The 11691-nt window shown below is 48.7% G+C and overlaps 1 protein-coding gene across 3 annotated transcripts in view; it reads left to right on the top strand.

Moving 5' to 3' along the window:
* Window positions 1-290: 290 nt before the first annotated feature.
* Window positions 291-11691, top strand: part of LOC135912866 (uncharacterized) — a 59224-nt gene continuing 47823 nt past the window's right edge. The window contains exons 1-2 of one of the 3 annotated variants that reach the window (XM_065445439.1): window positions 291-532; window positions 3078-3187. In XM_065445439.1, the coding sequence (XP_065301511.1) occupies window positions 398-532; window positions 3078-3187 (245 nt within the window). In that variant the 5' untranslated portion in view covers window positions 291-397. Of the gene's footprint in view, window positions 573-3077; window positions 3188-11691 lie in introns of all 3 variants that reach the window. The other 2 variants (XR_010567805.1, XR_010567807.1) reach the window with 2 other exon arrangements.

Raw genomic sequence — 11691 nt, 5'->3', positions numbered from 1 at the left:
GTTATCAACGTTTTTTGTCTAAAATACTTCGCACCTAAAAGGTGCATCTGTGCATTAGTAGGATGTTTTTGGGAGGCTTATTCGTGGCTCGCTCAAGTGTGCGGACGTAAATTCTATTGAACTGTCTAAATAGCACCCGAGGAGAGTACTTACTCTACCGCCCAGACGTCACTGCATTGCTTGCAGCAAGCCAATGCAGATGATTTGATCCCTGCTTGTGCATTCAAAGTTCCACCTGCTTCCTCTCACTCAAGGACTATTCTAAACGTAAACGTTGCAAGCAGCTACGCTCGCTCATTGTTCGAAAGCTTCCGCCACCACCAGCTGCGCTCATTCGGCGCGGTCAAAGTCGGTTATTTCCAATTACGCTTTTCCTAAGTAGATTGCCAATTACATCATGCCAGCAAGATCACGTCGGATCATATCGAATCAGCCTCCTATGCCATTCGTGTTCCCGCCGATAAGAAATCCAAAAGTTTTGTCACTGGTTACGCAAGCAAGAAGCGCTCGAGGTGTTCACAGCTATTTCAGGGTAAACTGCTTATCTTACATGCTCACGTCTTTTCTTGCCAGTAAGTAGCTTTAGTAGTAGCAAGAATGAATGCGGCCGCAGTACACAAAATGATAGAAAACTAGCTTGAGCGCGAACCTATTGAATTAAGATGTGTAGTTTCACTGCAGTTGTAGTTGCACAAGAAGCTCCTGCGGGCAGAGCATGAGAAAATCCTGAGGTCAGTAAGCAGGACACAGTCAATAACAGTTGGAGGGCCACCAGAAGATTACATATGAAGGGAAAATAGCAGGAAGAACTGTGCATTTTGATAATGAAATAGTAATCACGTGGAACCTCTAGGCGAACTTTCGCCGTCGTGATCGTCGTGAGATTTTGCATATATTTATTTATATGTATCGTATGCGTTTGTCTATGACTTGTACTGAAAGCATGTACTATACAATTCAACCGAAGATGTGCAAACGAGACCTTATATTGGTGGGCAAATTATTGCACGGACATTTTTTTTTCAAAATGCAGCATGAAAACATAACTCACAAAGTATCTCATGTGGGCACAGGACGAAGCTGGCGAAACGTAGGAGTTGACAGGTTGGTCATTACATAGAAGCCATAGGCGATGTGATAGTGCCGTGCCACGTGACCAGGGATTCCACAGAAGAAGCACACGGGGCGATTTTAGGGTGTACGCGAGGGTCTCGTGCTAACTGGTGACCTTGGGTGTACACTGGAGGCATTGGACTTGGCGGTGCAGCAAACGGTGCTGCTGAAAAAGTCGATGGAGGTGGTGGTGCTGCAACCTCGGCGTAGCTTAGAGGTACAGGCAATGATGGCGCTGTACGAGGGGACTGAATAGCTTCGGGCACTTGTTCCTGGAGCATCTGACGCAGCGTAGGAGCCAATGACGGCTTAAGTCCTGGGACGGCGGTGAGTAGGGATAGCTGGCGTTAGACTTCGGAGCGCATAAATTCCTTGATTTCGCCGAGCAGATGGTCATTGTTTATCGCAGCGGCTAAACTTGCAGAGGAAGTATCGGGGAACGAAGAACGTCGATTGAGTAGAGGTTGCCTCCTGAGTTCATCGTAGCTTTGACAAAGTTCTGCGACTTCTAGCACGGTTCGCGGGCTTTTCGAGAGGAGTATTTAGAATGCGTCGTCTTCGATGGCCTTCATTACGTGACGGATCTTGTTAGACTCAGTCATCGATGGATTGACGTGCTTGCAAAGGTCCATAACGTCTTCTATGTACTTTGTTAAGTTTTCACCGCGTTGCTGGGAACGGCTGCGCAAGCGCTCTTCGGCACGGAGCTTCCGCACCTCAGGGTGACCGAAGACTTGCGTAATGCGCACCTTGAAATCTGGCCAGGTGCAAAGGTCGGATTCGTGGTTGTGGTACCACACGCTAGCGACACCCGTGAGATAGAGGGTCGCGTAACTGAGCTTCGCGGCACCGTCCCATTTATTGTGGGCACTCACCCGCTCATATATCGAGAGCCAATCTTCTACACCCGCCGTCGTTGCTCAGTGGCTATGGTGTTAGGCTGCTGAGCACGAGGTCGCGGGATCGAATCCTGGCCACTGCGGCCGCATTTCGATGGGGGCGAAATGCGAAAACACCCGTGTACTTAGATTTAGGTGCACGTTAAAGAACCCCAGGTGGTCCAAATTTCCGGAGTCCTCCACTACGGCGTGCCTCATAATCAGAAAGTGGTTTTGGCACGTAAAACCCCATAATTCAATTTAAATTAATCTTCTACGTCGTATTCGTCGGAACCGCTGAAGATGGGTGGATCGCGTTGACGCACTGAGCCAGGACAAATCAATGTTGGCGATGCTGGAGGTGTTGTTTGGCTGGCATCGTCAGGCATGATGGCCGGCAGTGTCCGCTTACGTAGTTCCAGGGTGGTTGGGGAAGTACTACCCAGCACAGCTTCAGCAACTGTGTAACGCGGTTTATTGAGCACTCACAAACGCCACCGTCTCAGTCGTTGTTGTTGTGCTGTGTGGCCGCGGCACATACCAACAGTGGGGGATTGGCCATGAATCGGGTGGTTAAATCAGGTGCATAAAATAATAAGGGAGCTAACAATTTGAACATTGGAGTTTAAAAGTATACGTTTTGTGCTTGGAGAGAGAATAATGATCACAAGAAAACCGCGTATAATAATAATAATACTAATACTAATACTACTACTACTACTACAACTACTACTACTACTACTACTACTACTACTACTACTACTACTACTACTACTACTACTACTACTACTACTAATAATAATAATAATAATAATAATAGATAAGAGCTCGTCTCAGTCGAGCGTCGGACACCGAGAACGCGAGCCCCTCTTCGTCGGCGGGCCGATGATGATAGTGGGTCCATAGGGTGCGCCATTCTTCGCTACAATTTATATATGTATCAGACGGACGGAGACGTCCAAGTGAGATATAACCAGTGAGCTATGTAATCATGAATACAAGAATAAAAGGCGGGTGGCACTAAATAGAGCCATCTTTCTTTTCAAACAAAAGCAGTCCGAAATTCGCTTTTTTTTTCTTTTTTAGGATGGCTCCTACGAGACGCCTATCAGTGGCATAGCGCTATTCAATCTTTACTTCCCTGACCAGACATTAAAAATCACCAATGTCAATTATATTAATTCTGATAATCACGTGTAAGTATGAGAACACGCTGAATAGGTCAGCAGTGACAGCCTCCGAGCTTTGTTTCTGCCTTTATACAGGTTAATTTAGAGCAGGTTACGTTATATACAGGTTAAGTTAGAGCACAAAGCCCACAGCTGCGGGAATGCCACCGGTTCCTAAATCGACTAAGACAGTAGAATTCAATTAAATATGAGGATGAAGACTGGTGTGCCACAACGCAAAATAATAACTGAGCATCACTGGTACAAATTAAATATACACAGGGAAAATAACGTTGAAAATATCCGACGAGATTTAAGCAGTTTTTATGAGTTGCGCATGCGAAAGCATTAATGCCCATTTGAACGTCGCTGAGCGATCGTTCGAGTTGAGAACTCCTCCTGAGCAAGCGAGCGCATTTTGACACTCGGCCAACGCCTCCTAGATAGCAGAAGGCGGTTGGACTTCGATACATGACGTCATGCTGCCTTGCACGACGACCGCATAATCTAATGGGACGCTCCCGAGTAAGCCACAGTGATTGTGACGTCATTGCTTTCGCCACGCTGGGCTTGGCAATAGAAATGTCGGTCCAAGTAGCATGATGTCATAAAGCAGAGTTCATAGGCCTGCTAGCTAGGAGGCGGTGGTTTAGCCAAGTGGGTAAGCCACTTCTGAACGTGGGATCGTAGTTTCGAAGCGAGTCTGTTAGCCTCTAGTTGATTGGGATTTCTCATGTCCGCTTGCGAGACTTTTGTCACACAAAAAAGCGGGCAGTTCACTGCGTGCCGCTTCTCCAGGAGGCATCCCATGACGTCATCAGGTGACATCACCTGATGACGCCATCACGTGAATTCACGTGAAGGCACGTGAAACGTGAAGTCACGCCATCGCGTGACTTCACGTTTGACATGATGACGCCTTCACACGGCGTCATAAAGCGGTTTAGTCAAGCGACCGTTTGTCGCACAGAGTGCGGAGCGGCCGTAATCAACATCATGACAGAGATTGTCCAAGAAGTTAGTGACGTTTCTTCGTTAACGTGGGTTACGTGCAAACGTGCGTCCTCCGCGAACCTGCACAGCGAGTACCGCGGTGTCGAAGAACAAACGAAAAGGACACGAACGCGGTCGCGGACGTTACATTGATCACGACGCTACGACGCCTGGTGGGCCAGCGGGGGTGACGTACGTCGCTTGTAATGGTGGTGTGTAACGCCGGCAAGGGCTTCGCTGTATTGTGTATCTACTTTGAGAGGTGGAATCAAGGCGGATTTTTAAAGCAAAACCTTTGCTGGCCACGAACTTGCAATTTCGACGAGGGGGTGCTCCGAGGAGGCACTTCACGTCACAACCCGCGCTTCGCCACGGATATTTCTCTCTCTCTCGCTCCCTAGTAACTACTGCGCATGCGCCACTTGTGACACCGAGCCACAGGTGCTCCGTCGCTGCGCAGTGCGGCGCCTTTCCTCCACCGCCGTTTGGTATGACGTCACACCACGTTCCTCGTCGTTGTGCTCGCCTCCGCTGTCTTCGCCAGCGGCGTCACGTGCCTTATAAGGTGTCCGATTGAAAAGGAGAGCTCGCGTGCGCCGCAACCACAGTTGAGGCGGCAGTATGGACCGCGACAATTCTGACAAGATGCAGGAGGCCTGGAATCGACATCGGAACGAGATGTAGAGGAAACGAATCGCCCAGGAAACAAACGAACAGTGCGCCGAACGTATGGCTAAATGCCGCAACACAGCTAGAGTAACCTGGACTTTCAATCAAGATTAACCAATTCTAACCATTACTTAGCTTTCGCTACGTATATCCTGGCATAGCCGAGCTAAGCCACTGCCAATGTTTTAAAACGCAGCTCTTACGCGTCCGTACCTGCGTCGAGCGTCGGCGCTCCCGACGTAACCGAGCGAACGAGCCTACCAGATCAAAGAGTGAGTGCAGAGCGCACCGAGGAATGAAAAATTGGAGGACGCTTAAGCTTCGCCTTCAAGAGTGGAACGCGACAGCGTTCCCGTCGACCCGCCAAGGGGTGTAAGACAGTGGGCTACGGCGCAGCGACTACGCGCCCCGTATCGGACGCGGTGAGCGTCGAGCAGCGCCACGTACGGCGCGGCAATGAAATGTGCGCCTGAGCAAGCGACGCATGCCTGAGCCTTAGAAACAGCTCGTTTCTAAGGCAACACCGCATTCACTAGAGACGCTTTTGTACCGCTTTGAAGCTTCGAATTCGTGGCTGAGTGGTAGAGTCTCCGTCTCACACTCCGGAGACCCTGGTTCGATTCCCACCCAGCCCATGTTGCAAGTTGTTTTTTATTCATGAAGTGCCTGCTGGGATTTATCGCTCACGGCCAACGCCGACGACGCCGACGCCGATGACACCGGCTTTTCTGCGACACGAGCTCCTTAACGCTATCGCGTTAAAACAAGCGGCGAGACCAGAGAGAGCGCGAGGAGGAAAGCGCAGGAGGAGCGTGCCGTGGGAGCATGAGGCGGAAAATGGAGGAGAATGGTTTTGCGAAAGCATGAGATGAAAAGCGTAGTTCCGTGCAGTACGCGCACCGCGGCGACGGTGGCTAGGCGATGGCGCCAGAGTAGCCCGCGTCGCGAACGTGTTTGTAATGTTTGAACGTGTTTGAAGTCTTTGTAGCCCGGAAATGGGGGCTTAGAGGTGGTAAGACCAATATCTATTAGTGGTCTCAGTGTGTTTTGAAAAGAAAGTTAGTGCGTGGCCACGTCTTTGAGCGCGTGCGAGAGCGTGTCATACCGCGGATGTCCGCGGCATTGGTTGCTTTTAAAACATTGGTGAGAGTTGCTTTGCGACATTTTGAGGATTTGGATTCTGTGCGTATCGGTTTTTGCTAAAAGGCACGTGCTCTGCATTATTATAGTATTATAGTGTTTGCATTAGAAAAAGCTGTCCAATACATGGCAATACTGGGCTTGGCAATAGAAATGTCGGTCCAAGTAGCATGATGTCATAAAGCAGAGTGCATAGGCCTGCTAGCTAGGAGGCGGTGGTTTAGCCAAGTGGGCAAGCCACTTCTGAACGTGGGGTCGGAGGTCTGGAATCGACATGACGTCATGCTGCCTTGCACGACGACCGCATAATCGACGAACGCCGGCACGGCGTTCGTCGATTTTTGCGGCAAGAAAACCGCAAAAGCAGGAAGTGCGCGGGTGATCCCTCAAGGCAGAAAAGGGGTGACGGATGAAAATGGAGAGGGAATTTAGTTAATTGGTAAACACCATGATGTCGATGCTAGGCTGAAGAAAATGGAAGCTTTCCAGGAAGAGCTTGTCAAGCAGGCTGAAGAGCTCGAAAATGAGCTAAATGGAAAAAAAAGAAAAAAAAGCTAAATGTGGAAAGCTAAAAGCTAAAAGTGGAAAAAAGACTTGAAGCAGCCGAGGAAATCCACGGCTGCTGAATGAACAAGAATGAACAAGAATGATGGTGACAATGGAACGCAGTACCCCGACGTGACAGGAGAGGGAGTGGCAGCAAAGTGCGTGAAATGCATGCAGTGTGGTGACGGGTTAGCTGAAAAGAGCGTCACCTACCTTGAGGCCGCCACGTGGAAAAAGCAGGAGCACAGGGGTCAATGTCCCTTGTCGAGTCCGAATCACGCCAGAAAGGACAAAGGGAAGCAGGGAGAGGTAGGAGAGAGTGAAATGGTGATTATCGCCGGTGACTCAAACCTGGATAGGTGCTCGCAAACAATTGTGGAGAGGGTGATAGGTGATAAAAGAGTAGCGGTAGGGACATTACCGGGGCAGACGCTGGGTTATGTCATGGAGCGAGCGAAAGCAAAGCTCGCGGAAATTGCCCACGTGCGACACTTTTTCATAGTAGCAGGTGGGCTGAATCACGTCTTAAACAGGAAAGGGACAGGATTAGCCCAGCGCATGGCGAAGGGGGTGGAAGGTGCCGATCATGGTGTGCACGGTGCCGGAGGTGCCTGTGCGTGACACTCCCATACAAAGAGCCGTAGTGGCTGCTAATGAGACGATATGGAAAATGAGCCGAGAGAAAGGCTTCGATGTTGTCGAAGTAAACAGGGAAGTGAGAAGGTGTGGTGGTTTTCAACGGAACGGGATCCACTTCAATTAAAGGCTTGCATGTGAAGTGGGCTGGTGACTTGCTGATCCGGCAGTTGCTTTTTTTAGGCTCCCACGGGCGCTCAGGAGGCCAGAGTAGGTAGTAATGAGGAAGGTCCCCTAAAGGAACGTAAGAAAGCAAAAAAGAGAGCTCGCCATGCAATAGGTTACAAAAACAGGCAGGGTGGCAGAAGAAACGAAAAGTTGGCAGAGATTGAGGAGCAGTTACATAGAGAACAAACAGGGGTGTATGCGGTTACAGAAACGCACCTTACAAACTCGGAAGATCCGCCAGTGACTGAAAATTAGGTTTGCGAAGGGTGCAATAGAACTAAGTCGGAAAGAAAGGGAAGGGGGGTCGGAATGCTCGCCCATCAGGGAGCCAAATGGAAAAGAGTAAATTCAAAATGTCAAGAGCATTTTTGGTTATCAGGTTCAATGAGTGGGAAAAAAACTTGGCTGGGCGTTACGTATTTGTGGATCGGAAATAATTGCACAGAGAAGAATAGAGTTAGCGCAATGCATAAGCGCTGATATTAAGGGTTTCGCGAATGGTGCTGAAATTATCCTATTAGGGGATGTGAATGCCCACATACAGGATTTAGATGGCTATACCGACAACAACAGGAAGTCAATGCTAGACCTTTGCGAGCAACATAACCTCGTTATCGTGATATAGATATATGGAAACACGGAAAAAACAATAACAGAGAAGGGGAAGAGAAATGCAGCCATAATGAAGCACACAGCACTATGGGGATAACGCTCTGAATGGAAAGAGATGAGGAGTGAGGAGAAATATCATATCAACAAGGGACTGAGGCAGGCGTCCCCTTTATCGCCACTGCTGATTATGATGTGCATGGTGAGGATGGAGAGGGCGCTAGAAGGAAGTAATATCGGGTTTGATATCTCATACAAACAGGTGGGTACAGTAGTAGAGCAGCAGCTTTAAGGTTTATTTTATGCGGACGACATTGTGCTGCTAGCTAAGAAGCAAAGTGATTTGCAACGTCTGGCGAATATCTGTGGACAGGAAGGCAACAATTTAGGTTTGAAATTTAGTGTTAGAAAATCAGGTGTTGTGGTATTCAACGAAAACAGTGACCAGCCAGTGGCGATAGAGGGCCAGGAAATACCTCGGGTAACATAATATAAATACCTTGGCACATGGATAAACGAAGGCAATAGATATATGGAAACACGGAAAAAACAATAACAGTGAAGGGGAAGAGAAATGCAGCCATAATGAAGCACAGAGCGCTATGGGGATACAATAGGTACGAGGTCCTCCGAGGTATGTGGAAAGGTGTAATGGTTCTATGACTTACTTTAGGAAGTGCGGTTGTTTGCGTTAAATTAGGGGTACAATCAGCACTCGATAGGAACCAAAGATCAGTGGGACGCCTCACATTGCGCGCTCACGGGAAGACTACAAGTGAAGCTGCGCAGGGTGATATGGTCTGGACTAGTTTTGAAGTGAGGGAAGCTCACAGTAAAGTTGAATATGAAGAACGACTGAGGAATATGTAAGAAAATAAATGGGCTGGGAGAGTGTTGAGGTATCTGTAGAGGAAAAACATTGATTCATAGTGGAGGACAAGAACTAGGAAGCTTACCAGCAAGTATGCGGGCTGTAGGAAGGGCAACACAGCAACAAAGAACGTCAAGCGGAAAGTCAAAGAGGCCGAAATAATCTCATGCGTGGCGGCAATGAAAAAAAAAACCTGCCATGAGTAACTACTTAAGAGGAAAAAACGAAATCAGGAAAGAAACAATTTCCGGTAGCTGAAAGGGAAGCTCATTACTTTTCGAAGCGAGATAGGGATGCCTTAGAACACGCACCTATAAGGGCCGATTTACGCTCGAGCCGCCCATCACCGCAAACCGCACCGCACGCGTGCGGTCGCGTGAAAAATTGCACGTATCCAACACATGTGCACAAATTACCATTTACACTGTGTGCACAGTGTATACCTTACACATTGTGAACCGAAATTTGTGCACAAGTGTTTGATACGTGCAATCTTTCGCGCGACCGCACGCGTGCGGTGAGGCTTGCGGCGATGGGCTGCTCGAGCGTAAATCGGCCCTAAAGCGAGATATAAGAAGGAAGAAGAAACATGTGCTTGCTGCGGTAAAGCTAGCGAAACTATGGAGCATGTTTTATTAGAATGCGAAGACGTCTGCATAGCGCTCGATTTAGGCACCACTGGCCTCCTTAAAGCTCTTGGGTTCAGCGAGAGCCGTGGAAAAGTGAACGTGTCCGCAATCGGGATTAGTAAGAGGCAATTGGAGGATTGGTGGAAGTAGGGAAACGACAAAAAACGGAGAAGTGCAAAAGCACAGGTCGCAATAGGGGATCAGAAAATTTGGTTGTTGGAGTTAAGGTGTTTTTTTTCTTTTTCTTCTTGCTTAACCTAGGTAGGACATTAGGCAGCATAGTAGCAAGAGCTTGGTGGCGCAACCCACCGCCCCGTTCTAAAGGGGACACTCATAAGATCCATCCATGCATACATCGTCTGGGAGTACTGCCTGCGACCGCTTGTATCCCTTTGCAACGTCCCGCACGACGCAGATTGTCCGCGCCAGCCAATATATCGGGAAATCAATACATGTATAGAGCTGCGCCCAAATTTCACATTAAGAAGTATCGTTAGCATTGGTGAAATTTTAAAGCGAAAGCTTTAGTAACCTCGTCCAGCCGAGTTTCGCCGTCGCCGCGAATTTGACCTTCATTTGACCGCAGCTTCGCCGTAGCCTTGGCAACGCATCACATGCGTAGCATTGGCAACGCATCTCGGCGTATTTTTGAGACCCTGCAATTGCAAAAGTAACGTAAATAAAAATGAGAGAAACCCGCACCACCAAGGTATAGCAGGTTTAGGCCGATCAAAATTAAATGAAGAGGGGTAGAACCCAAAATGTAATTTCAGGAAAAGCCAATTGTTGAAAGAAAAAAAAAACCGAGGTAAGCCGACAGAAATTGTATATTATTACAAGTAGGCGACAGGAAGGAATGTCGGAATATCTGTCTGCATTGGCTTGTGGCGTGTGACGTCTCGTGTTTCGTCCAATTCTTTATTAATTCACTGAGCATGAGGAAAAAACAGCAAAAAAGGAAAATGAAGAAGAGAAAATTAGGGCGGCAGAAGAGGGCAGGGCCAGAGGAGGCCTGCAGGTCCAGCAGGATTCCGGACATCTGGAGCAGAGCTTTGGGTAGACCGAACTGCACAAGCCTGGAGACGTACTGGCGTGTAATAGGCTCCTGTGGATAAAACGCAGTGGTATCCTCTTGCAGGCCCGTGGGATGGCGTACTTTCCGTATATGTGACCGGGGGTCTCCAGTAGGTGTGACTTTACGTCCGTTAGCATAAGCATAGTGCAGTCCACTTGACTGCAGCTCGACTGAAGATCTACAATATACCTGAAGAAGTGGCAAGCAGGTTCAGTAGGTGCAACTTGGGCACAGGCAGGGAATGGAGGAAAAACTGAAGGGCCGAGTCAAGAAAACAGCCATTCCGTCTATAGTGTCCCCTGAGGCAAGCTCCACCTTGGTCGGCATAACTAAGGACACTATAGAACGAAAGGCGAAGGGCAAGGTGAGAGGGATATGGAATGGCGTGCAATGGCCGCCGCCGCCTCCACCGGCTTGGCGCATGCGCTCTCCGCAGCTGGGTCGCCGCCTGACGATGTGACTTACCGTGCGATTGTCTAATATGAGCGCCGTGCTCGCCTGTAGTGATCATAACATAACCTAAGGCGATCAACCTCTTCACTCTATCGCTGTTCGGTACAAGCTAAAGACCTTTCAGACTTTTGCTGAGTTTTCTTCACTGTCACAGCTAGTACCACAAGTTACACGTGCACAGCAACACTCTTGACCTGATTTTGAGATTCCACGCAGATACAATCTCGGAGATTACACACCTGCCTGGTATAAGTGGTCACTGTCTACTTGCATTTTCAGTTAACCTTTCAACCTCCAAAACAAATAAACTCGGAACTATAGAAAGCGTTACGATGGGGTGCGTTTATTTAAAGATGAGTTGATGAACAGAGAAAAAAGGTTGCGTCGCCGACATCGAGCTGCTCCAAATGCAAGCGAACTTCGTCCTGGTCTTGTTCCGTCCTTCCCGTGACTTTAGCGTAACACTCGTCCCTTCACAGACAAAGCACGCTGGGCGGGTGACTGTTATGGGCCCTCAGAGTCACGGGTATGACCGCGTTTCGGGCGGGCGACGTGAGCAAGCTTCGTCTTCTTACGTAAGGCATTAGACACGAGACGAGCGATCGAATAGGTCACATCACATAGGGGATTCGTGATGCCGAAAGGCCCTGTGTAACGAGCCATAAACTTCTGCCGGCGAGCAAAAAGAAACAGACTGAACATGCTGTCCTGGTGCATGCTTGCTTAAAGGGACACTAAAGGT

This window comes from Dermacentor albipictus, chromosome 8 (genome assembly GCF_038994185.2).
Source record: "Dermacentor albipictus isolate Rhodes 1998 colony chromosome 8, USDA_Dalb.pri_finalv2, whole genome shotgun sequence".
Classification (NCBI taxonomy): Eukaryota; Metazoa; Arthropoda; class Arachnida; order Ixodida; family Ixodidae; genus Dermacentor; species Dermacentor albipictus.
Note: the sequence above shows the minus strand (reverse complement) of the source record. Positions and strands in the feature narration are given on the sequence as shown.